This window comes from Mucor velutinosus (assembly GCF_035048745.1).
Source record: "Mucor velutinosus strain NIH1002 chromosome Unknown tig00001563, whole genome shotgun sequence".
NCBI classification, from domain to species: domain Eukaryota; kingdom Fungi; phylum Mucoromycota; class Mucoromycetes; order Mucorales; family Mucoraceae; genus Mucor; species Mucor velutinosus.
Window position 1 is genome coordinate 2,847,710 of NW_027041904.1, and position 26,973 is coordinate 2,874,682.

General features: G+C 39.5%; 6 protein-coding genes and 1 non-coding gene across 7 annotated transcripts; 1 reads left to right on the plus strand and 6 right to left on the minus strand.

Annotated features, from left to right (window-relative positions):
• Nucleotides 1-1,252: 1,252 nt before the first annotated feature.
• Nucleotides 1,253-7,051, minus strand: ATC70_009543 (uncharacterized protein; the record flags this gene model as incomplete). The annotated part of the gene is made up of 1 exon (XM_064828773.1): nt 1,253-7,051. The coding sequence occupies one exon, from the start codon at nt 7,049-7,051 to the stop codon at nt 1,253-1,255; it is 5,799 nt and encodes a 1,932-aa protein (XP_064685975.1).
• A 689-nt stretch (nt 7,052-7,740) lies between these two features.
• On the plus strand, nt 7,741-7,823 carry ATC70_009544. Its single transcript has one exon. It is a non-coding gene; the product is annotated as a tRNA-Leu (tRNA).
• Nucleotides 7,824-10,278: 2,455 nt separating this feature from the next.
• On the minus strand, nt 10,279-14,977 carry ATC70_009545 (uncharacterized protein; the record flags this gene model as incomplete). Its single annotated transcript, XM_064828774.1, has 12 exons — nt 10,279-11,691; nt 11,753-12,244; nt 12,318-12,409; nt 12,468-12,572; nt 12,629-12,703; nt 12,763-12,877; nt 12,951-13,019; nt 13,075-13,300; nt 13,361-13,772; nt 13,830-13,990; nt 14,043-14,114; nt 14,169-14,977. 12 exons carry the CDS (start codon nt 14,975-14,977, stop codon nt 10,279-10,281), a joined length of 4,041 nt encoding a protein of 1,346 aa, XP_064685976.1.
• A 104-nt stretch (nt 14,978-15,081) lies between these two features.
• On the minus strand, nt 15,082-17,075 carry ATC70_009546 (uncharacterized protein; the record flags this gene model as incomplete). Its single annotated transcript, XM_064828775.1, has 6 exons — nt 15,082-15,427; nt 15,486-15,666; nt 15,729-15,741; nt 15,827-16,267; nt 16,322-16,723; nt 16,776-17,075. 6 exons carry the CDS (start codon nt 17,073-17,075, stop codon nt 15,082-15,084), a joined length of 1,683 nt encoding a protein of 560 aa, XP_064685977.1.
• Nucleotides 17,076-17,966: 891 nt separating this feature from the next.
• On the minus strand, nt 17,967-18,656 carry ATC70_009547 (uncharacterized protein; the record flags this gene model as incomplete). Its single annotated transcript, XM_064828776.1, has 1 exon — nt 17,967-18,656. One exon carries the CDS (start codon nt 18,654-18,656, stop codon nt 17,967-17,969), a length of 690 nt encoding a protein of 229 aa, XP_064685978.1.
• Nucleotides 18,657-22,405: 3,749 nt separating this feature from the next.
• Nucleotides 22,406-23,256, minus strand: CTA8_4 (Heat shock transcription factor; the record flags this gene model as incomplete). Its single annotated transcript, XM_064828777.1, has 4 exons — nt 22,406-22,789; nt 22,852-23,046; nt 23,105-23,163; nt 23,229-23,256. The coding sequence occupies 4 exons, from the start codon at nt 23,254-23,256 to the stop codon at nt 22,406-22,408; spliced, it is 666 nt and encodes a 221-aa protein (XP_064685979.1).
• A 395-nt stretch (nt 23,257-23,651) lies between these two features.
• On the minus strand, nt 23,652-25,178 carry CTA8_5 (Heat shock transcription factor; the record flags this gene model as incomplete). Its single annotated transcript, XM_064828778.1, has 3 exons — nt 23,652-24,215; nt 24,268-25,011; nt 25,068-25,178. The coding sequence occupies 3 exons, from the start codon at nt 25,176-25,178 to the stop codon at nt 23,652-23,654; spliced, it is 1,419 nt and encodes a 472-aa protein (XP_064685980.1).
• Nucleotides 25,179-26,973: the final 1,795 nt, after the last annotated feature.

Below are 26,973 nucleotides of genomic sequence, written 5' to 3' on the forward strand. Positions count from 1 at the left end.
TTATATGTATGATTTATGGATTGCTTACACACCCGTCTAGAATGGTGTTCTCATGCTAAGTTTTAGTGTCAATCCTCACTTATGCTAAATGGTAATTATTTCAGATATAGATGATCAGTCTAAATATCTTTAGTAGCTCTTGGCAACGTTAATTACTTACATTCCTTATCTGCTATCTTTTGACATATAGAGAATAGCTTATCGAAACTTAGCTTATGTGAATATCATGATTATCGTTTACATGTTGAACAGCTTATTTACATATGCTACATATGTGCATAGTTTATTGCTCAATTCAATCTACGACATTATGATTCAGGAACAGTTATATGTGTGAATACAACACATCACACTTTAAACCATCAAGGTTACATTAAATCATGCTATGACGATAGCTCACCCAAGCCCATCAAGGTTACTCAAATCGACCCTTATGGCCAGTGCTCCTGCATTGATTACCACTTTAAATCAAACATCAACAACATTTGCCAGATATCGCAATAGCAGCACCTACTGCTCTCTATCATCACTAAGTCTACAAGCTAGTTGCAAAGGTATAAATAATCTTCTTTTTTTTTTACTCAATTCCAGGATCTTCAGTTCATTTTATACACAAATAAAATACAGTTGATTTCTATTGTATTTTACTATTGCTTTATTTTTTTTTGTGAAATCTATTCAACCCTGATTTCACTGCACATTCAACTAAAAGGCTATAACATCTTCCTGCACACTCTCTATATCTACTTCCATTTATATCTTGATCAGATCTCAGATTGAATATACTACCTATACTTATTAGCATCTGACAAATCTGTCGTCTTGATAGATAGATCCAATGGCAGGAGTTAACAAATAACTTAGAGTGTAACTAATAAATTGAGATTATGTTCGAAGATGCTGTTTATTGAATGCATTTACAGCTTATATTTATACTATTTCTACGATCGATAATTACTTGATCAATGGAGCTTTCGAGTAGATATAGTACATGATATAGCAACCGATAATCAGATCAATGCCTGCTATCAGTTTCCAGAACCTTCGAGTATATGCTGGCGCCTTTAGTTGCTTTCTTCAAATTTGACTTAAATTTAAATTTAGGCACAACAAATCTGTCAGATGCTAATACGTAGAGATAGTATATGCAATCTGAGATCTGATCGAGATATAAATGGAAGTAGATATAGAGAGTGTGCAGGAAGATGTTATAGCCTTTTAGTTGAATGGATAAAAAGGTGCTTTATTAATATTAGATTTGAACATTGATTTTATCCAATATAGTTTGTGTAATGTTGTGCGCTATCCAGGTTAATCGCTGTTTAATGTTCCTGGTAGCTGGCGCTCTAGGTTTAAACCTGCGCTTCTTATTCTTGTTTGTGTTTAGTCTGTCAATGATATCCTGCAGATCTAAATCACTGTCAGAATACCCTTCAACCCTGACATCACCCCCCTTCGAGACAAATGTTCGACCCTGAACATCACTTGAACTTGATGAACCAGTGGCAGTGTTTGGCATATGAGAAGAGAGATCGACGATTTTTGCAGGTTGGGTGGTCTCATTTTGCGTGTGGATCTTTGGAATGGCAGGAGTTTTGAAGACAAAAGTACTTTTTGGTGGCCCAGGACGAGAAGTAAGTGCAATGGGAGTTTGGTTTGTAGCAGCAGGAGGGAAAAAATTCACAGTAGTAGTGGAATCAGGTTCTGGAGTAGCTTGAATAACGGAAGATGGGCTGGCAGGAGAAACAACATGAGGTTCATTTCGAAGACCTGGCACCATTTCTGTGTTTTCTGGCTCTGATACACGCTCATCCAGTTCAAGACCTGTATCAACACTGACTGTTTCATTGATTATTGCTGCATCACCACTACTTATATTCGATACTGTAGACTGAGATGACAAATAAGACGATTCTGTAGAAGGAGATGGTGGTGGAGACATGGTATGTGGTGGGGATAGTGTTGGTGGTTGATCTGTGTCTTCAATATCGCTATCAGTAGATGACAAAAAGTCGTATCCATCCATGATTTGACCCAATCCACGTTCGTTGTCCTCTGTTTCATCCATCACACTACTCCCATGTAGAGAGCTATCCTCATCTGATATTTGTTGTGTAAGTATGTGATGATATTGAGAGTGAGTTGGCGGTTTATTAGTGGTAGTAGGTTGTGTAGTGGAGCTGTTGTTTGGCGTGCTCTGATCAGAAATTGGCATGTCGATAAAATCATCTTGAGGTTGATTTAGACTTGGGTTTGATGAGAAAATCGAAGGTGATGGTGAAGAGGAAGTAGCAGTGGTACCATTGGGGTCAGTGGAACTAGTATTTGAGGCCATACGAAGAGAATCGGCTTCACGAACAGCACGACGACTAGTAGTAGGATCATACCATGGCTCCCTGGGTTTGTCACCTTTCGCTGCTTTCAATCTGTCCACATGTACTAACGATTGCAATGGTTCACCAGCAATAGTTTCCAGTTGATAAGTACCAAAATCAGGGAACACCTTTGTCACAATGTAGGGTCCTTTGTAGCGAGGTTCTAGGCCAAATTTGCCTTCATGAGTCAGCATAACCATATCACCCATTTCGAAGTGCGTGGGTTTAATCTTGGCATCCCAACGCTTCTTGTCCGCTTCGCTCATGGCTTTCAAACGAAATTCAGCAGCAGCACGATGTTGACCAAGTAGTTCTAGTTCACGCGAGGTTAGGTCAGCTACCGTTCGTTTGTCCAACAGCATTTCCTTGGTGATATAGGGTCTCAAAACATCTCCAGGCAGTCTAGGTTCACGTCCATACACCAAGTAATAAGGGGAAAAGCCTGTTGTTGAGTGCACTCGAATTCGACTTGCCCACAAAGCCGCATTCACAAAGTCATCCCAGCGATGAATAGCACCATTGACATACTTACGAAGCATTTGCTTGATCACGCCATTGTATCGCTCTACCTTGGAGTTGGTGCGCGGGTGAAATGCCGAGGTGAGCTTGTGATTTATTCCAACACGTTTGGTGTAAGCTGTTACAAGACCACTAGTAAAATTGGCACCTCGATCCGTCACAATTTCAGAGGGACAACCAAATCGCATGACAATCTCCTCATAGATAAAATCCGCTACCGCTTCCATAGATGCTACTGGTACTGATCTTGCAATAGGCCAGTTTGTGAGGTAATCCACAGCCGTCAACAACCATTTGTTTCCGTTTCCAGTTGTAGGCAATTCACCCACAAAATCCAAATGCCAACGATCAAAAGCTTGAGGTATTTGCAGAGGATGCATGACATCTTGATGAACCTGATCACGGCGACTATTCAGCTGACAAGCAGTACAAGTTTTCAGCCAGTCTTGAATATCCTTTCGCAAACCTGGCCACCAGTACCTTTCAGTGAACATTTTTAGCATAGTCTTGATACCAGCATGGCCAAAAGCTTCATGATACTTGAAAACCAAATCAGCACGATCCGAGAACGGAATAAATTTGACTTGCTTTATGCTTCCATCCTCCATCTTGACTAGTCGATACACTGTTCTTTGGCGTACCACAAACTGATCCTCCTCTTTTTCCATGCGTTTTCGCAATGCATCTGATTTCATTTTTTCGTAGTTCTTGTCGACATACAGAATAGGCCAATCAGTCTTGATAGTATCAGACAACTGATCCCAAGCAGCATATAAGTATTCAGGTGCCAACGAAGGTATATTCTCTCCATTTTCCACAAGTAAATCTGGTTTTCTTGAGAGAGCATCCGCCACTTCGTTGTCTTTTCCAGCTTTGTACTCGATATTTGGCGAGAATGCCTCATAATCTGCAATCCAACGAACAAGACGAGGTGTTGGGTTCAGTTGAGACTTGAAGTAGATCAGAGGCTTGTGATCACTATACACAGTATAACCACCTTGACAACCGTCCACAAAACATCGCCATGTTCTCAAAGCATGGATGATAGCAATCAGTTCACGTTCCTGGGCAGGCAATTTTTGTTCAGCTTGAGATAATTTCTTGGATTCATACGCAATTGGCAACCAAGTAGAAGAATCAGGATCCTCCTGTAAAAGCACGGCGCCTACTCCAAAGTCACTTGCATCGGTTTCAATGCGGTATGGCTTGCTCATATCAGGTAGTTTCAATAAAGGAGATGATGTTAGCATTTGTTTGATAGCTTTGAAACTAACTTCACATTGATCATTCCAGACAATAGCACGTTTCTTAGCACCATTACCATGAGTCAATTCAGTAAGAGGAGCAGCCACAGAAGAGAAGTTCGGGCAGAAACGGCGATAATGCTGTGCTAATCCAACAAATTGACGCACCTCTTGCACATTAGTAGGTCTTGGCCAGTCTTGGATAGCTTTCACTTTCGATGACGATGGTAAAATACCATTCGCGGAGACCTTGAAACCCAGAAATTCTAGCTCACGCTTACCGAATTCACATTTCTTCAAGTTGACAATGAGCCCTTCCTTTTCAAAGATGGAGAGTACTTGACGAACATGCTTGATATGGTCTTCTAATGTCTTGCTAAAGATGCAACAGTCGTCCAAGTAAACCAAAGCGAATCTGTCAATGCAATCTTTTAAAACTCCGTTCATCCAAGTTTGGTAACTGGGTGGAGCATTTGAAAGTCCGAAAGGCAGCACGAGCCATTCCCATTTACCATATCGGGTATTAAATCCAGTAAGTGGGATATCAGAGTCTTTTAGCCTAATTTGGTGGTAGCCGGAACGAAGATCCAGGCAAGTGAACCACGAAGCGCCTTGCAAACGATCCAGGCATTCATCTATGCGAGGCAAAGGGGTAGAGTTGCGAATAGTGACCTTGTTCAGAGCGCGGTAGTCAATGCACATTCGCATTTCACCATTTTTCTTCTTGACGAATAATACCGGAGCACCCCATGGTGACGACGATGGTCGAATGAGGCCCAGAGATTGCAATTCGGTCAGTTGACGCTGCAATTCATCAAGTTCAGCTGGACTCATACGAAAAGGAGGTCTGTTGATGGGATTGACACCTTCAGGAACGTTGATCACATGTGAGAAATTTTGTCTGTTGGGTGGTAGGCCAGGTAATTTGTCTTGAAAAACCGTTGGAAAATCCTTCATCAGTTGATCTGTCCATACCACATTCTCTTGAGTAATTCCAGTACTTGCGCCATCCTTCTCTCCTTGATCCATCATGTACAAGAAACATGCATTTGTGCCTTCCTCCTTCAACATTTTCTCTGCTTGAAGATGAGATACCAAGTAATTTAATTCAGGCGGTTGTTGAGTTGGTGTGCTTGACACACAGGAAGACGACGTGGGTGAGATAGTGGTTTTACCAGGACCACAACAAGACAAGGTCCACGTATCATCAAACCAATCTGCAACAGGTTTGTGTTCCTTGAGCCAGGATCTACCAAGAATGACATCGAACTTTGTATCAAAGACGAATGCTGACATTGGGCTTGTATGACCTTGCAAATTCAAATCGTAGACAATCTTTTCATTAATAGGAGATACATTGCCACCTGCAGTTTCAACCTCTCTTCCATGGATCACGCTACGATGGCCTTCAATCATGTTTGCAATTCTACCTGAGATGTAGTTTTCACTAGCACCATTGTCAATTAGGCACTTGACTTTGACTACACCCAGAGAATGTTTGAGTCTGACGGTTGCTCCATACAAAGGTAGAGTTGAGGTATTTGCTGCATTCAATAAATTTGTCAGGTACACAGAGTCAGTGGTGAGGTCAATGGTGGTTGACGTATCCAAGTCTTGAATGATAGGAGACAATTCCACAGGACGACGAGTATTTGAGTTCGCAACGACAGGGTTTAAATTCACCACTGGATTGTTGTCTGGCACAGGTACAGAGACATTATCCGGGGTAGTAACAGGCACAGAAACCAAAGCAGGAGAAGACGCAACAGAGGAATCCATCATGGCAATGACTTGATTCAATTCATCCATCTGTGCGTTTCTTTTCTCAACCGCAATTTTATCACACAGGGACAACAGGTAAGAGGAACCGCTAGCTTTATTACTACTTTGACATTGGTTGCAATCACAACCATGGTTATCCTCTTCTCTGTATTCAACATCCAAAATACAGTTCAAAACACCAACATTCTTGAAAAGCTTGCGTCTAGTGTCCAGATCCAACTTGTCAAATGCATGCATAATTTCAGTGGCACGGGAGAGGCAATTCTTGGTGGTATGTCCAACTTTCTTGCAGTGAAAACATGTGAGGCTGGAATCATACCTATTACGGCCGCGATTATTGTTGTTTCTCCTGTTGTTATTTCTGTTTCTGTTGTTGTTGTTGCTGTAGCTGTTACTGTTGTTGTCGTTGTTACGATGCATGATGGCATCTAGGTCCATAGGCTGTACATCACCGTTGTTGTTATTGTATCTAGTGTTTGTCTGAACACCAGCACTGATCTCCGGATGGTGGGCGAATTCATGAGCCAGAGCATCAGAGAACAGCTTCTCCAACGTACGTGATTCAATAGGCATGGCGCGAATTTTGGCAATCAATTCCTTGTCCTTTAAACCTCTCATGAAACGATCACATTGCTCACGTTCACTAATATCCTTGATGGGAATGACAGCATCCATAAAACGATCCACATAATCCCGAATTGAACTGGTTTGGCGAATGGTGACCAAAACATCACGGGCCAAATCTTGATCGTTGGTGGGACGGAAATTGCTAATCAAAATGTCCTTCAGCTCCATCCACGTTGTAGGTGTGGTAAGATTACTGTCGGGATCTTCATAATGGGCAACAATAGTGGCAGCACGTCCAGATAGCAAAGAAGAGGCAAAATTGTAGGTGCGTTCTTCATTCCAGCTGTTGTGCAGCTTTTGTTTGTCAATCAAACGAATCCAGGCATCAATTTCACTTGCATTGCGAGTGCCACTGTATGTAGGTGGTGTTGGCAACTTGACAGCAGGTGCTTGATTTTGTGCCTGAATGAAGGCAGTCATCATGCTGGTGAGCATGTGTTGGTTTTGTTCCATGAATTGAACATAGTTGGGTGGTATTTGTGGTTGTTGATTGTCTTCAGCCATGTTGTTTTAATAAAATGTGGTGAGAGAGACCAGAGAGAGTGTTGACTCGAGATTTGTGTGTTTGTTTTGATAGTTGGATTATTATTTGGGATCTCCGAGTTCGTGGAATAGGAATCAACAGCGAACGAGATGGGGTAGGTAGTGTTCACAGAGAGGAACTATGAACAACTGTAGTAAAGAGGGTTGACTATTATGATTCAGTAAATGCAAAGATCTAATATAGATGTTTCGATCTTTCCCTTTAATGAATACTTAGCCGGCGTGCCTTGATGATCGACTTTTGTTTACTATCTGTTATAGGCGACAAATAGAAAAAAAGGATTTAAAAAATAACAGAAGTTGCTACCAATTGTCAGATGCTAATACGTAGAGATAGTATATGCAATCTGAGATCTGATCGAGATATAAATGGAAGTAGATATAGAGAGTGTGCAGGAAGATGTTATAGCCTTTTAGTTGAATGGATAAAAAGGTGCTTTATTAATATTAGATTTGAACATTGATTTTATCCAATATAGTTTGTGTAATGTTGTGCGCTATCCAGGTTAATCGCTGTTTAATGTTCCTGGTAGCTGGCGCTCTAGGTTTAAACCTGCGCTTCTTATTCTTGTTTGTGTTTAGTCTGTCAATGATATCCTGCAGATCTAAATCACTGTCAGAATACCCTTCAACCCTGACAAATCACGGAAGCTGATTTGGCCGAGTTGGTCTAAGGCGCCGCACTCAAGTTGCGGTCTCGCAAGAGGCGTGAGTTCGAATCTCACAGTCAGCAATATATTTTTGTCAAATTTATATTAGCGTGAGACGTTAATGTGTGTTTTATTTTTCACAGGCTTTGTGAGCAACCTTTTAGTTAGTATTAAAATCAAATTTGTTTGTAAAACTGTCGCGAATAGAGGTATGGTTATTGAATAGACTTACGCTAGTGTATATAGAAGAAGAGAATTGATATAAAAGATTATCTTTATTATTTTGCAAATTGATTTGTTACTTATACTAAATTAAAATGTTAAACACAAAGTCTGCGTGTACCTGACAAAATAATAGAACATTATATTTTATCTTATATCTATTGTTACAGATGAGTTGGTAGTATTGTGTATAGTTCTGATAAATGAGTTTGACAAGGGATGGTAAATTAGCTTAAGCAGATTGAACTACTAAATGAGCACGAAGTTTACAGTTGTCCATTTGGAGTAAACAAATAAACAGAAGAAAGAATAGAAGGTAGATAATAATACAGAGATATATACAAAAGAATTTTTAATGAGTCAATTATTCTATGAAATATGTATATATATAAAGAATTCAAGGGGTCTTACAAGTGTCAGATGTAAAATATAAGGAAAGAGTAAATATAATAGCTAGCAAGCTTTATAAATGATACGTATTGAAATGTTTGTTGAAGTATAAGATGATTTTATTAACTGACTTTTGAGATTTATGATTTTTGCTATTTCTCTATTCTATATGTTTGTGATAATGTCCTGGTTTACAAGGATTGAATTGGGGTTTGATAATACTACTGTACTAATATCCTTCGATGAACGAGGGATAGCTTGCTTAATTTACAAGGGCTAGTATATATAGTTTTATATAGCTTGGTTATGTAATAGCACTTGATGGATCTAAGATATAGAATTTGATAATATGGCTGTCCTTTTTGAATACGGAAAACATTGCAGGGCTGATTGGGGCCTTTAATTTATACCCGCTTGATGTGAGTCAGAGTGAATTGTGAATGGAATGTAATTTACGCGGTACCAAGTGTGATGTATTTTATTCGTTTGATGGTGAAGAGCAAAAAGAATGGTTGTACATAGTGACAAGGAAGTGGATATTACGACTCGTAACACTACTCTTTTGTATGCTTGTCTAAATCTACTTTATAACAGCGCGTGTATTTATGCTTTGGATGGCTCTCTACCTTCGCAGCTCGCGCTACCGATTGCCCCTTCTCGTTTTATCAAAATACTGCTACTACTTTCATTTTAACTTTTATCTTGCACCTGAAAACCCTCCATATAATCTGTGGATCTGACTATAATGTGATGTTCCACATCCGTATACGCGTAGATGCTTCATATACGGGCCAGTATCATACAGATATTTCCTCTTTTTAGTCAAGAGGGTGCTTAATACAGCAAAATCTGAGTGCATTTGAGCTACGTTTTCTCGCGTTCAAGGCCGTTTTAGATCGCCAGAATAGCATCAAACAACTGCTTTCATCTGGCTGTTACTTCCTGACACTTTTGCTCAGCTTTTTGGAGACCAAAAAAAACATGGCCAAAAATCGGCCAAAGAGCATGAGGTACCCCTCATGGTTTTCATTGAAAATCAAACGATCGCGTTTTTCACCTTGATAACGAAGACTTTTACTATGACACACATTAAATCAAAATGTTTCTATCGATCTAACGTAACCCCTGAAGTCATCTTTTTAGAACCTTGATATGTAAGATTTCGACTTTTTGGCCAGAAACCTCTTTTCATATTTTCATAGATTGCTCAATAAGTTTATTCAAAACATTCATATTACTTGGTACCATTGGAAGCACCTTGAAAAGCACTCCAAGAAATCTTAAAGAAGCAAGGGATGATCATCATATTCTTATAGTCGAATCTAGCAAAAGAGTTCAATCAAGTCGAAAAACTATTGAAATCTGTCCAATCTTGAACAGAAACAGTATTTTGGGTTTAAATTAATTTTGGCAGCTGGTGGGGCCTGCTGACAAACTCTATGCCCTTTTAATCGTAAAGGCAATACAATAATAGATGCTTTTGAAGGGTATAGAAAGTAGGTGGTACACTACATATTGCCATTGTTAACCATCCTGTTTTCCTGTGAAGCTGTATATTTAATAACACCAGCCCATCAAAACGCTTGTAAGATCGACTTTTTTCTTTTTGAGGCTTTGAAAGTGTCTAGGGTTCATAAATTTATTATGTTCTGTTATCTATACACACGACAGCATAGTACTGTACATAAACAATGACAAGTATAACTGATTAGTGATAAATGTGTGTTCAATGTGTATTAGTAGTTGTGCATTAGAATAATTTTGTTGGATCCTTTTTAAAGACTTCAACCAACCCATTTGATTTACCATCTTAAAATGTATGACTTTGATTCACACAGTAGCAACATGCTCTATGGTTCGCATAAGAGAAAAAGTTGTTGTCTAAACAGCCAATGTGCTTTTATTATGGATGAATCAAAACAAATGCTAATTAGTTTTTAAGGAATGAGACTCGTCTTCAGAAGTGATAGTGACAGTTGGTACATTTACAATTACATTTTTTGTTGGAGAAAGTTGTTGTTGCATATCTATCGCCGTACTTGGTGGTTGTTGTGAACGATGTGCCTCTTCAGGAGGAGTGGATGAGCTGTAACCTTCTTCTTCATTGTCCATTACAAGCAAATCGCTGGTCATAAGGATCTGGGTATATGTATGAAGCGCTGCTTCAAGCTCTTCCTTTCGAACAGGTTTACTGACATAACCATTCATACCTGCATTTATACACTTTTCACGATCTCCAGGCATAACACAAGCCGTCATAGCAATAATGTAGGGTTTCACAGCAGAGAAAGCCAATTCTTGACGAGTTTTGGTGGCAGCTTCAAGACCGTTCATTTCAGGCATCCAGATATCCATGAAGATGAGGTCAATAGGTTCACCAGCATCTCTGGCACTTGCAATAATATCACACGCTTCACGTCCATTGCCAGCGATTTGAGGATGCATGCCCATGCGTGTCAACATACGAGATAGCACCTTTTGGTTGATGGGGTTGTCATCTACTAATAAAGATCTCACACTAGACAAGAAATCAGCAAGTGGACGGCCGGATGACGTGCTTGAGAAGCTATTTGATCGATGCCCAAGGTATTGAGGAGACTCAATATTGGAATGAGAAGAGGATAGAGTAGCAGGGTTTGATACTTGGGATCGAGTTCGAGTTAATAATGCATCTGCAGGAGAATTAGAAGATGAAGAAGCCTCCTGGTTGCTATTAGAGCCATTGCTGGTCAAACAATGAAGAGTAGACAAGAGTTTAGAATTCTTGAAAGGCTTGTAGACACTGAAAAATGAATCGTTGACTATATCAAAGGGGTTGCTTAACTCATCTTGAGGGGTGGATGGGCTGTCGTCCAATGCAGGTGAAGCACTGACTTGTTGACCTATAGTTGAAGGAGGTTTCTCCAGTTTAGTTGGTTTTCGAAGTCGCAAGTCATTGATGCACAATGTTGGAATGCTGGTCAAGAAGGGAAACTGTGTCCGAAGCTCATTAATAATGGCCTCGCTTGATGTGGTTTGAGGGTCAAAACCATCAACTACGTGCAGGTCGTCATCCACAATAAGTACTGAATGCTTGGTTTGCAATGTATCATAATCTTCAAAGTAAGGCAGGGATTCCTTGTAGCTTAACGATTTCGTGCCTGCAATTTGAAGGCTGGATAAGATGCTCTTCCAGCAGGTCTTTGAGGATTCCTTTTCGGTAATAACCAGCGGGTTCTTGCACAGCTTTGCAAGTTCACCCAAACGGTTCTGCTCGCCATATGTAGGACTATCTGGCTGCTTTTGTAGCAGCATTTGAAAGTTGAATGTTGAGCCTTTACCCAGTTCAGATTCAACCCACTAAAGAATAACATAAAGTGAGTATTCGAGTGCATATATATTATAAACCAATGCATCATACCATATCACCTCCCATCATGCGACACAGTTGTCGACTGATGGCCAAACCCAAACCAGTGCCGCCAAAATTACGGGTTGTAGAAGCATCAACTTGAGAGAACGATTGGAATAGTTTGCTTGACTTGTCCTTTGGAATGCCAATACCAGTGTCAGTAACGGATACCAGGAATGGCACTACATCGTGTGGTAGCTCGGATTCTTCAGTAATTAGAGGCACAGTTTCCGAAATCTCTTCGTCATTTGTTACATAATCTGACGCTGGTTTTGCGATATGCAGTTGGCTATGCGGACACAATTGCACATGAACATATACATGGCCCGATTTCGTGAATTTGAACGCATTGGACAGCAGATTCAGAATGACTTGACGGATGCGCACTAAATCACCATAGATCCGCACGGGTATATTAGGATCAATTTCATACCAAAGTATGAGGTCTTTGTCCAGGTAATTGGGCGCAACAAGCTTGATCGCGCTTTCAATGACAAATGTCTATACATTTAGGCGAGACAAAGTACATTAGTGCATAAATTCCATGTAAGACATTTGCAATAGCTTGTGTTACCAAATCCAAGATGCGTTTTTCCAGCGAGAGTTTTCCAGACTCGATTTTTGAATAGTCTAAAATGTCATCAATGATGGCCATTAGGTGATTACCTAGTATAAAAAAAATCAATAGCCGTACCTGGCGGTGCATGCGATCATGTTAACCTACCAGAAGATTCGATTGTCTCGGCACACTCGTACAGGTCGCTAGGTAGATCGCTCTCCATAAGTATACGAGACATGCCAATGACAGCGTTCATTGGAGTGCGAATTTCTAAGGATCGGCAATTAGCGCAAGCATTCAGAGCATAATTGCGCGGAAAAACTCACCGTGAGACATGTTTGCTAAGAAGTTTTGTTTAGCAGCAGCAGCAGCCTCGGCTACCTCTTTAGCTGCCTTCAAGTCTAGTTACAATAAGAGTTAATTTCACCAAATTAAGGCAATATGGCTTGTATTCTGTTACCTTGTAACAAAGTTTGTGCGCGTGCCCGTTCTTCCTCCAGTTCTAAAGTTCTTTGTTGGAGATTCGCCGTACGCTTACGAACCAGGTTCTCCATATCATTCGCGTATTTCTCTAGCTAAATTAGGCAGTGGGAAAAGAAATGTTTGTTAATCTGACATTCACGGCGTTGATTTCAAGAATAATCCTACCAAGTTGGCCAGATTGTCCACCACATTATCAGAGTCTGTCAAGTAGGGATCAATGTTTCTCATTTGACTCTATACAAATATAAGTATTAAGAAAACTGAAGGCAAAACATGCTCTACAGCTTACCTTGATTGCTAAACAACTGGGCCTAGAATTAGGATCAGACTGAAGGCAATCATGGATAATCATATTAATCTTATCAGCATATTCATCTTCTGCAGCCGCTCTCATGGTGACTCGAAGGTTCTCCTCGGAAACCCTCTGAAAAATGTTCTCGTATGAAATTCCTTGATTTATCAGTTTCTGATAGGGCCTCTCCCGTGTAAGAATTTCATTCATAATGATGCCAGCACTATTTTTAGCAGAAGTATGTTTGAGTGTTTGTCAAATGAAACAAATTGTGCAGATATACCTGTAAATGTCAGCAAGCTTTGTGGGGAATGTCCTGTAAAGACCTATAGGCGTACATGCCACTGACTCCGGTGCCACCCACAAGAGATGTTCGCTACTGGCCAAAATTCGAGTGTGATCTGAACACAAATCCTTGCAGTCCACATGAGAGTTCTTTCGCAATGCACCTATCACTGTGGGATCAACTTGTGAGCCATGAACCTTACGAAGGCCGTAATCGGTGATTTTCAGCTCCCATTTGCCAGTAATCAAGCAAGAGAATGACGTAAGGCTGCCATGATAATTAAACCGAGAATGCTGGAGAAAGTCTAAACCATTTATTAGATCATTGATCAGTGAAAATCTGAAGATCCAACTGAGGTCAATGTCAGAGTTTGCGAGCACATCAGCTAGGGATCCTTTGGCACAGTACTCTAAAAGCAAGAAACAATCTCAGTATATTCCCGCAACGCTGGCTTCAATCACATTACCCTCAACAACAAACGTGGAATGAGGCTCTGCACACAAGCCTACGAATTCAACAAGTTTGGGGTGTCTTGCACACTTCATCAATGCGACTTCTTCACGGATAGAGTCATCAAGCTTGAGCTTTCTGAACCCAATTTGCTTGATGAACACCGGTAAATTTCGACTGATTATATATCAATTTCTGGCGTTTCCACATATTACTAAATGACACTTACTGATAGCCAACAGTGAATTTGAGAGTGTAGTTTTGTTTTTCATATGGATGATCTGCTGATGACCGCGCGGTACTACAGGAACATACACTTAGTTCAAACATACAAGCCGACCGCATCATACACTACCTTGGGGATTTGGTGGAGTCACTTGGGGCTGCAAGACTTGAATCAAATGCGCTGCCTTGCTGATTTATTTGCTGCTGAAATGGAGACAAAGGGCTCGAATAATCTGGTGTAGTGAAGGTCGAGGCAATGTTCTCCGCATCAGGACCAATAAGTGGAACCTCCATCAGAGAAGATGGCACTGGCGACATGTGGGGCAACGAAGGATGGGTCAGTTTTTGATACGATAGCAACCAGGTCTCATCACTAATGTCATCGACAGAGCGTTTCCTCTTTCGCAGTAACCATATCAGCCAGCCTATGATAAGACAGACTATAACGATACCAATGGGTAAAAATATGGACATGTAGAGTTTCTTTTTGGCATCAGATTTCGACGCAAAATAATCTAGACAATGGTCATTGTGGCTACTGTCAGCTTCACCCTCTACACAGGTTTTGCATTGGTCAGATCCAATATCGGAGTAGGTGCCCCGAGGGCATGGTAGGCATTCGACCATATCATCAATGGGTGAATAGGTATTGGCAGGGCATTGGGCACAGCGAATGGATTTGATAGTATGACCAGCTTCATCCATGCAGTAGTAGCTCTTGGACAGCTCATAGTAGAATGTGCCTGGGGAACAGACAGAGGCGACTTTTGGCACTGATAAATATGTCAATTTCCATGGCTGGGCTGTCAATACCTTTGAGAAGAGCACGTCCAAGACTGATGTGAATCCCATTGAAAATGTGTTGAGGAACCAAAACTCCCTCACTCTCTTCTCCAAGTAGGCTTGAATTTGATCAAACAGGTCAGCAGAGGTAAACATGCGCGTTGAGTTGCTCAGATAACCCTTCAGTATCCGCTGTAGGGAAGAAGAGAGAGAGAGAGAGAGAGAGAAAAGGGTAAGAAAAGAATCAAGATCACTTTAAACTATCCACTTACAGAATTTATAGTTTCAAAAGTATATTCAGACATTGTAACATAGGTATCAGGACTGGACCCTGTTTCCGCTAAGCGAGCCAGAATAGCAGCAACTTCTAGATCCATTGAACTGTCGGTGGAGATATTCATATTGAAGGACGGTAATCGATCTACAGTCATGTTTCTTTGTGTTGCTAATGAAGTGAGTTCATTATAGAAACGGTCGCAAAGCCCACTCTGTTTCCATGGTGTAATCTCTGCGATGCATAAAGGTCGAGAATAGTTGTCATTCACCACAGTTTCTGCTATATTTCTAGAAAGATCAAATGTATCGAGAGCAATGTTGTGGATTTTTCTATATATAGTATGTAGTTAGATCAAATGGTCGTTCCTCTGAGTTCTGTGGTATTTACGCCGAGGTTGTGTGATTCAACTCCTCGTAAAAGGTGCCCATGGTAACCAGTGGTATACCAGACGCATTGGCTCTCAGCACGCTGTAGTTGAGCAAATCTTGGTCGCTGGTCTGCATCATGATTCCCGCTACATTTTCATTTACATAGTAGTCAATTTCCTGCTGAATTTGTCCTCTAAAACCTATGCAATTCGATTTAGCTTCGTCTTGAAATTGTGTAACTGTTCGAAGTTTCTTATTTTACCTAATGGACCTTGCTAGAATTGCACACATCAATTATGGTTAGCATGGTCTTAGTTTTTTTTTTTTTTTCTGTTTCGCTTCTTTAGTACAGATGCTTACCTCAACAATATTTAGGACTTCCCAGTTTAATTTTGTAGCTAAATCCTTGATTCCAGTCATAATAGCACCGTTGTATGTGTCGCCTTGAGCATTGGGTAAAATAGCGCCTATACGAGCTTCTTTGGCAGACAAAGGGATCAACGTGGATTGCTCGTTTTCGCGCACAAAAGAAAGGGTCTCATTGGTAACTAATAAGGGTCCGGTATTGATGGTTTGATTGTTGTACACATTGTGCCCTGTTGTAATTCTGAGGTACATTAAAAACACAGGTATAGCGGCTTGATAGTAGGGCAGCTGTGATATGCCAAATACATCCGGATGCTGATTCATAAGCCTTGTTAAGTTACGCCCGCCAGTGTCAAAGAAGGCGACACCCAATTTTCTAGTGCTGTTTCTACTCAATACATTCAGCGCTGCGCTACTGACAATATCTGTTCCAAGCTATTGGATAAAACTTAATAAGTCTATTATGTAATCTGCACATATCCATCTTACATAGCCACCTAGCGATATAATAGAGTCAAACGATGCGTGTTGTTCAAAATAGTTGGTGAGCTGGGCAATGGCCTTCTGAGTATCATTGGAATCAGAAATAGCCATCATTTCAGGTTCAAAGCCGAGTATTTCTGATGCACCTCGATAACGAGAAGAGAAGCTTGTACCCTCAATGTTTGTGAATTGTAGGACAAGCGGTCTATTGTACCCTCTATTCATTAGCTCTTTGGCAACGTATTTTCCCGTTTCAAAATTGTCAATCATCACTCGAGTAAGCCCTAGTTTCTTGGCGTAATCAAGGCCAGTATTGTATACAATAACAGGTATACGATGCGATATGGCATACTGCACTGCCTCTAGCACGTCTTCGTTTGGTATGGTAACAATGATGCCTTCTACTTTCTATAATTTATGGAGTCAGATACAGCCATATGTCATAGCATATTTTTCATACATTGTCTACAGCATCGTGGATATCAGCAATCATTTTAGAAGCTGAATTGATAAAATGTCGATTCCAATCAATCTGAACGTCCAAGATAGCAGCAGCATCTCTTGCTCCTTGCTCTGGGTTCTGCGCAAATGTACTGATGGCTGATTCGTGTGATATCACTGCAATTTTGGGACGCACATTGGGATCGTAGTATTGTGAAGTTGCGCATTGAGGTATGGACGTCTTTCGAAACGTGAATTGTGATGTGTGTCGAATTTGATTGAATACGAGGATTAGCAGAATAATGTAGAATTTTGGCATATTCAATGATGCATTGTATTTTCTTTCATATAAAATTGAAAAAAAAGAACGTAATGGATTATGAATCTGATGTGTTTAACCTGATGAAATAATTAGACTGAATGGTTTCATATTTCGGCAAATGTAATGTATAGGGAGTTTTCCTTAAATCTCTTTCTGAATCAAACAGTAATCCTAACATGAAGCTTTGGATGTGGTAGTCGGTCGATTAAGTATGCATACTGCTCAGAAACAAATGCTTTCAATAGATATATCTATGGGCTTCTACAAAACTACCAGATGTAACATTTTGCTGATGTAAAGATAGCGCCCAGCCACTAGCACATCATTTTCAAATAACAACACATTGAAATGTTTCCTAGATGCTGCATAGTTTCATACGCTGATCCGCATTATGGTTACGATAGATTGGATAATAATCCTTTAGCTCAAGGCAATTCACTAGATCACAATTAAACATATTCGTACTATAATAGTATACGTTTTTGATGTTTACAAGAAATGTCAAATGCTAATGTATTAGAATGGTTGTTTACCCACCAGGGCATAAAGAGAAGGAAATAAAATGGAAAATGCAACATAAATATATATATATACGAAAAGCAAAAGGGCATAAATAAATTAGGGTGAGAGCAAAAGTACTGAATACAATTGTTAGGTTTTAAACATAAAGTGCTATAAAGAGAATATGTGATACATGCAATGGGATGAGTAATGAATGTTTGAATCAGCTATGCTATCGTACATAGTATTAAATACGGGGTTTGAGGAGGGGGGGTTGTTATAATGGTTGATGTTGTAATATTCGAGAGGAAAGGAGTAGTAGTAAGGTGATGGTATTGTTATTGGATCAACCAATATCATTCTTGCCTTCTCTCTTCATAGTTGGATTTAGCTTTGACGCGAAGTTTTCTTCTTGATGATGCTGCTGCTACCAACTTTTGTAGATCTCATTTCACATTCCTTCCAGTTTCGATTTCCCATGTCTTGAGCAACAGCTTTCCAAGCTTGCTTGAATAACCTCGAGTTCTTTTTGATAGCCAACATCAAAAGACGATCCTCAGAATCAGACCATTCTCTCTGTTCCAATGACTTTGCTTGTAGTGTTTTGAAACGACCCCAGCAACAGCCTCTTGAGCGGTGAGGCAAATAGACGGTAGATATCATAGCCCATGATAGACCTTGAGAGTAGCCTTGTTGTAATAATTGATCCTCTTCAGAGGACCATGGAGTACGGGTTTGTGAATGTATATGACGATTGTTGTTGGTGCGTTGAGAAGTGGAACTAGTGTTCTCAACGACAGAAGCAACAGAAGCAGCAGTATGAGAAGGAGAAGAAGAAAGAACAGAAGCAGAGGTAGTCATGGGTGAGGATGGAATGTCAATTTCTGGGGATGAAGGAATTGAATAGTAAGACGAGCTGCTAGACGAGCTGGCTGGGCTGCCAGGAGATGAGGAACATGATGATGAAGACCAAGAAGGTTGACGCTGATGAAACTGAATGGGTGTTTTTTGTTCTGATGAGTACAGGTTGCTTGTTTCGATCGATTGTGGAGAGCACAATAAGCTTTTGATATCCATTTTAATAGTTGTAGTAGATGTGACGATTGTAAAGAAGATGATAATGATCAGATTCTTCAACGAGAAAAAACTCTATCTTTATATACTATTTTCATTTCTCTGGTGAGCCCCTTCCACGTACATGCTCTCCTCGATTGTTTGAGATCAGCCCAAATCATCCCACAATAGCTGCATCTGTCAACCAGACATCTTCCACAGTAAGCAAAAATAGGAGATGGATATATTAGACTAAATGCAAGGTTACACGAATTAATAGGATCATCATGTCAGATTTCATTGTGGACAGTATGCTACCTGTATCTGCGTTATGTGTGTGCATGTGTGTCAGTGTAAATGCCTATGTATATGGAATGATTTGGATACCAAAAGTCCTGGTTTATATTTGGATTACACAGGTATACATGAACGACTTCAAGTCTATTTTAGCCATTTGCCTAATATTCGAGAGGAGTATTGTCCTAGATGATAGCAGCTACAGATGGTGATGAGAATATAGATGATGATAAAGTAAATGACAATATAGTGTGTTAATAAACAACATCTCCTATTACGCATTATATTCAATTGGTCATTCTATCATAGCATCCTGGACCTGCTTTTCTCTTGCAAACAAGTAAGCCTTACTTGCAATGTTTTTTTTACCATAATAGTTCATTAATCCGACATGATTTTTTCATGTATGTAATCATGGTCTGTTTTGCTATTTAATAGCCTTGGTACTACACTAGAATCCCTATTTCTTTGCACTTAGTTTTTGCTCCACGTTTGCAAAAGGAGAAAACAATAGGAAATGGGGGAAACTATGGAAATTAGCAAGCTGAACAGATAAGCAATCTTTGTTCCATGAGAACCCTTCATCCCAATCTCGCTCGCTTGCTTCACGTTGTCAAGGGGATGAGGGGACCTTGATTCTCTCTCTCGCTTTTTCATTTCGATTTGTATGTTTTATTATTTTAAAGGAGTAAGGAAATAAAGTGCCTCCTCGCGATTCAATCTACTTCGTTCCATTCCATACTCCTCTTCGACCTGCATTTGCTGGTGCTACTGCTATCTGCTGCTGTTTCTGCTCGCTGCCTGCGGGATATGAGTGCTTCTGCTTTTACTGTTGAGATGTTTGTTCAATCTGTAACTAAGCACGTTGAATGTAAAGAAAAACGCGCGTTGGCCCCGTTTTTATCAATATTCTTGTGCATCTTTCCTGTTTCTCTAGTCATGCTAGCATTAAAACCAATACAGTATCAACATTCTCGAATCAGAATTTTATTGACATTTAAGTCATCTAATCCAAGGGAATGCCTCGTCGTTTATGCAAAATATAAAGAATAATTACTCTTCTTGGTGGCCTATACAGCTTGTAAGAATGACACTCTGTTTAGTTACCATGGAAACCTCCACTAGAGTTTTTGCCTTAGGCCTTGGTAACATGGCAACAACCATGATAATCGCTGCCCTTCCCTAATCTTTTGGAATTATTATAATGTTGCGCCTATACATGATGCGTATGTGTGTTTTTGCTGTTACAATGGTCCCCTATACAATCTCTAACCAGCACAAAAAAGAAAGACCACTAGTCTCCTAAAAACACAAGGATTAAGATCTAGTAATGGATACACCGTCCACGTTTTGATTTTATTTTGATAATGCTTAGAAAGCATGTTTTGTAGCGTAGGAGACGGAGGTTAGGCATGATCATATTTTAATAAACCGCCATTTTTATTGCAAATGTTGCTGTATATGTACCTTGTTCAAATTGTAAAACGCCCAGGCTTGGTTATATGTATCTACACTCATGAGTATATATGCAATATTATTACTAATTCTCTAATACAAATTCACAAATTTCACAAACGAATGCAAGGTCAATCTTACATTTTAATAATGTAATATGACATTCAGGGAGAATACTACGAACATAGAAGAAGCTCGGATGACATGCAACAAGGGGATGAGCAGGAGGAGAGAAGCACACACAATAAGTATATTTCCATTAATTTCTATATCCATGAAAATGATCCTGATTTAGGAGATCGCTCAATGTTTATTCAGGGTCTGGATATCCGTGCATACACCTTATTAAGTGAGCCCGTTTCATTAGTTTAGAAGACGAAGAGATACATTTTCGTCACAGAATAGGTGTAGTAACATTATTTCCTTTTATACCACAATATGTCAAGCCATTAACTCAAAATATCAACAGCTGTAGACTCTACCAGAGTGATAGTCTCTACATTTCATAGAAATAATTTGCTGTACACATTTGCCAATGATGCATGCGTACAATCTAATGATGTAAAGTGTCCTGATTTCAATGAAAACACAATGCAATAGACGTTTCCTTGCTGGGTAATCAAGATCACACATAGCAGGTGTATTTAATGATTTCTTGACGCCAAACCCTAAACTTGAATACATGCATACATAAATGCTCAAAACAGGGATCACTGCTGCTGCTACTACTGCTTGGGGTACAAACAATGAGCTTAGTAATGCAAGTTTTTTGCAATGCGATCTGTGGGCTAATTGGCGCATTGCACAATGGATGATGTTTGATACATAACCTTGACTCTTCCTCCCTTTGCTACCCTGTAGAGCCATGCTTTCTGGTGTACGTTGAAATTACAGCCATGACCTGTAGCATACTATCATTGCTATGGAAATTCTCTACATGTAACGCATCATAATATATGAAAGAAGCTTCAGCAACTTAATTACTTGCTTACCTTGAGCTGCATGGTTGCATTAGTAAGCAAGTGTTCCCAGGCCTCCGCTTTGAGTAATGTATCATAGCTACTGCTGCTGTAGAATGACCTCTTACTACGCTGGGTGTCTAGGTACTTGCTGCGAAAGGCAAAGGACCCCTCCCACTTGCAATATGCCTTGTGATTCATACGTTTAATAACTGCCATGATGGACAAATGCCATTCCCCTACTTACAATATAGGACTCGAAGCTGTTTCTCCTATCTATTTAGTTCCCTTTCTGCTGCTGTAAAGCGATGGCTTGCTTGTTTTCTCCCTTTTTCTTCGCTTGTTCGCAAATCCCGGCGATTTTGCTCGAATTGTACTTCTCTCGATCATTTGTATATAAAGCCTCCTTCCCTAATAATTTTCTGAAAGGGATGATGTGCTCTCCTTGCTATAATAATCACTTGGGAATACCTTTTTGGGTCTTATTACCGAATTCATGTCATTCCAACAAGCACTTGCATTCATATGAATGTTTTGATTACATTAATAACGTTTCGCTAGCGACTACTCTAGCTATATGAAAGTCAAAGCACCACTTACTATAATGGTATGTTATTCATGCACTGTAAACATGAATGCCACGTTGAATCCATCACAAAAACGTGTTGTCTTGTTTACCCAAAGCTTCGGTGTTGAAATCATAAATGTCAAGAAAAGTCGTATTTCAAAACCATCGTTCAGGGCAGCAAACTTAAACTTTTAATTCTTGGGTGTAATTGTCCATTTAGTCTTTCTCATAGACCAATGCTCTCCAACGTGTTCCAGAGCAATCAAATTACCAAAGCATGTTTTGCGCTAGATTGGCTAGTAAGATTAAAAAAGCTATATTGTGCATGAAAAACACAAGTTTCTCTCACATGTAGACTACCAAGAACAACAAATGTTCCTTGAATTTTTACAAATTTTGTTTAATGAAATAGAAGAAAAAAGCAAAGATGAATGTGTGTATTGATAAACGAAGGAGTCTAGATTAATATTTAACAAGTTTGTGTTTTGATTGATTTACTCGATTTGCTCAACTTGACCATTGTGATAATAGCTGATCAAATCAACGCTGAACTCAGCAAGTTGATGGTAGAAGAGTTTACAGAGATGAGCTTGATTTGTTGAAAGAGTTTCACCTTCCATACAGATGGTATAAGGAACAAGCAATGTAACAATACCGTTCTTCAACACAGTGGGCATACCGAGCGATCTGATAAGAGGCTCCATGTTGTGAGGCATGGGATCAGCTCCACGCTTGACAGGTCCTTCAGGAAGTGTGATGGTTTGAGTAGCGATAGCTCCTGAACGAGCATAATCAGGCTTAACAAATTCAGCGAAATATGTCTTTACTTCCTCTGGTTGCTTGTTGGTGAAAAGAAGACCGACTTCACTTGACAATTCCTACATTAACGTAGATCCATATCAATCATCGGATCTTCACATATTCCAATCCCTATAGTTACCTTGGCAATAGCAGATAAGCCTTCCTTGTATTCCTCTTCAGCAGTTGTACCAAGAGCCTTGGCCATGACACGATTCTTACCATAAAAGAAACGAGAATCTTTGAAATCATGACGGATCTCCTTGAGATATGTGTTACGCATGTCCTTGACAGAATACAAGTACAAGTAGTCATAGTTATCAACACATTCATGAATCTATTTGGCCAGTTGATTAGCATGATAGATCCTTTCCAATACAATAATGCCCATTTACATCTTCGATCAATTTCTCCTTTCCTTCACGACCCTTCTTTTCAGTTTGAGTTAAAGAAACTAAAGATCAGACAATTGAGTTAGCGTTTTGACTGCTTGAGTTGGAGAGGGTCATATCAACTTACCAACGGTACTACGCTTTGACTTGGGCATACTATATAGATATTTTGATACTTAAATAAGAAAAGGGATTTGACGCTTTGTTTTCTATCAAACTTTTTTTCTAAACTCTCGAAAAGCTTGATTTTTGCATCCGTTTTTACAGTCACCAGAAGGAGGGTAGAAAGTCACCATGATTCAAGCTGTGGCTGCCACCGACTAGTATAATGCAGCTCATTTCATCGAATTGTGATCAGTGCAGAATATTTAATAGTTGTCATGGCAACCAGATACGGCTGTGATAGCCAGTGCTTCTTCAGATATGATGAATACCCTAAAGATTAGAGGAAAAAAAGCTGGAATTGAAGAACATGCCATGCAGTGTCGAATGCAGATCTGTTGACAAGAGTATGCTGTGATATGTATAATATGTACATTTTATTCATGGCTTAAACAATGATATGTTTTCTTGCCCAAATGCTCAATCGATTGATGGGCTTCTTCTTTTGATCCTTTTGTATTTCTTGATGCGGTATGATATTGGACGGGATGGATAAATCAGATATAGATCGTTTCATCATGCTATGTTCTATTACATTATTGTCGCAAGTTGCAATGCTGTATAAGTCACTAGGATAGCTATTGGTTCTTGGAAATAACGATGGTGTCAATGCATGGTGATCAACCTGTTCTTGTTCTTGTTCTTCTTGGCTATATACAGTAGAAGACGCTTTCTTTTTTAGCAGGTCCCATTGGGAATATTCTTCTTCTAATTTGAATGGTGACAGAGGTATAATGGGTAAATCAAACAATGCACTGGTTGCTTTTGCTGTCGTAATCAGCTGTGCATTGTCATCGTTGTTGTTTGTAAAGAATGGGTGGTTCAATGCTTCTGATGATGTGATGCGTTTGTAAGGATCAAACTGTAACAATTTTGATAGCAAATCGAGGCCATCGTTTGAGATTGGGTGAGGCTGTAATACAGATGAGAGGCAATCAATTCTTGGTGAAATCTAGAACTTCAAAATTTAGGTTATGATTAAAATACTGTCCCTATTTCTATACCTTTGGAAATTGAAATCCCATTTTCTGAGCTAGCTTGACTCCATCTTTCCATTCACCACCGATACCTGTATAGATATTGACTAGAGGCGATGGTATCTTTTGATGCGTCAATAGCTGATGATAGCTCTTTTTTCGTGACACAGTTGAGGTTATACCAGGACTACCGAGGACCTGACATATTCTGAACAACTGATCAATCTCTGATTGTCCTGGGAACAGTGGCCTTAGGGTCACCAGCTCTGCAAAGATAGTACCCACAGCCCATAGATCAATGGGATAAGAATAAGCTGGGGATTTCAGTAAGATTTCTGGTGCTCTATACCATCTGGTAGAGGTGTAAATGGTGTACGGAGGCTTTGATTTTATGCTTGTTGCTAGCCCAAAATCAGCCAGTTTTACCAGCAAAGTGTCATTATCGTAAGATATCAATATATTTTCTGGCTTCATGTCTCTGTGAAAGATGCCTTCAACATGATGAATATGGTGTAGTCCAGACAAGACTTGAAACAAAATAGTTTTCACTTCGTGGGTCTGGATGTTGTCAAATGCTTCTTTTCGATCCTTGATGAATTGATACAAATTGCCGCCATTCATGTATTCCATGACAAAGTAAAAGTCTTTGGTGGTATCAATAAATGTTTCGTACAGCTTTACAATGTTTGGATGTGCTGTGAGCTTCTTGAGAGTGTTGTATTCTTTAATGTGGTCGCCATTTAGCTTCTTTTTCATAATCTTTATGGCTACCTGAGATATCATATTAATATAGTGATCTAGGATGTGATAAGGACAGAGCTACTCACTATTTTGCTGGATGTAATTTTCCTTGCTTTGTGAACAGATCCAAACGACCCGTCGCCAATCTGCTTTAGTAGTTTGTAGTGTATTAATGGCGATTCTTTTCTTGGTTCCATGATCTTGTAAGATAGGAATACAGATGGAAAGAGAAGCCAAATAGGCGCCTTTTCAATCTTTATATGGATGCTAAATTGCCATACATTTTCGGAGCTGCCTCTATCCTTTCACAGAACATGCACGCTTTACATTAACTACTACTGTAGCATCCATGTTTCTCCTTACCATGATTCCACTTTGTAAAATAAAGAAAAAAAACATGACAATTTCAAAGATGGATGAGAATACCCCCTTTTCTGTGTGTGCTATTTACGTTGCTTGTGTGTGATAACAAACCCTTAAAAGCATCATCATTTTTACGCCCGTTTACAGGATGCACATTTCGTTTATTAATTTCAGCGTCATTGTACTGGCTTGGCCCTTCTATAGAATACTTCGAGCAAATTGGAATGTCCTTAATTAGCTGAATTAAATCCTTCCTTTCAATCTATGGGTTTAGAGGATCTACATTTAATCTTTGAGCATTTGATTTCTGTTAATTAATGAGGCATTGGATGCTAAAAATATTGTACTTGTGTGCCTGAACATCAATTCAAACAGAGTTTCAATAATATTTAGCAATACACACACCGCGGATCCTAGATACGTTTCTGAGAGATGAATTACAACCGAAGATTGGTATGGAGAGACACGTAAAGCAATTAAAAGGGCCTTTTGAGAACCCTATTTTCAGATTAGACGTTTTAGAGAATTACCTTACATTGGTGTTTCTTGGTACAAGCCTCTATAAACTATAGCATACGGAATTTGAACAAATCTACACTCTCAATGCATTGGTAGATCTGTATGAAGAAAGACTTTAATTGCCCATGTTTGGAGTATGCATCTGTAAAATTACTCGCAATCACCATGAAATGCTTTGTTATATGTATCAGTGTCTTAGCCTTGTTTACGTTGGCACAAGGTTTTCCCGTTTGTAAGTACCAAAGATCCCTTCTGTGGTGCTCATAATGATCCACAGCGGCTGGATGTGCCATTATCACATGCTTATCTTGGACAAAAGAAATGTGAAACCTCGCTAAGCATAAGTGGTCTATTGGCAGTAAATAATTAACTGACAGCAGCTAAATTGATATTACTTAACAGTATTACTTATAGAAGCAGCGATGTAGTTGGTGTAAGGCTTTACGCTCATGAACTGGCTAGAGTACGTGATACTGTTTGTTTACAACAATTAGATTCCATAAATAAAAAATGTATACAGTAAGCAAAAAAAGGTATAAGGGCCTAGTGGAAACGCTATTAGATTTGTGATATTCTTCTTAAAAGCCTCTAACATCATCCATTACCTTCCTATTAGAATGAGAAAAATCTCATCGTCAAACAGCAGTAGCCAAAAATTACTTTAATCTTCGCTCAATATACTGACCTGATTTGTTAAATTTGATAAATCTGCAACTTGATTGAACTCTTTTGCCAGATTCGACTATAAGAATATGATAATCATCCCTTGCTTCTTTAAGCTTTCTTGGAGTGCTTTTTAAGGCGCTTCCAATGATACCAAGTAAGATCGATGTTTTGAATAAAATTACTGAGTAATTTACGAAAATATGAAAGGAGGTTTCTGGCCAAAAAGTAGAAATTTTACATATCAAGGTTCCAAAAAGATGATTTCAGGGGTTACGTTAGATCGATAGAAACATTTTGATTTAATATATCACCACTAGCCCTCGTTCAACAGCTGCAGTGGCCCAAATCAAGCTCGGGGCCTTACGCCGTTTCTGGCATACATCTTTTGCTTTGCTACGTGGCCCAGCCCACCCTCCAATGTCTCGTCCTCCACATCTCTTGCTT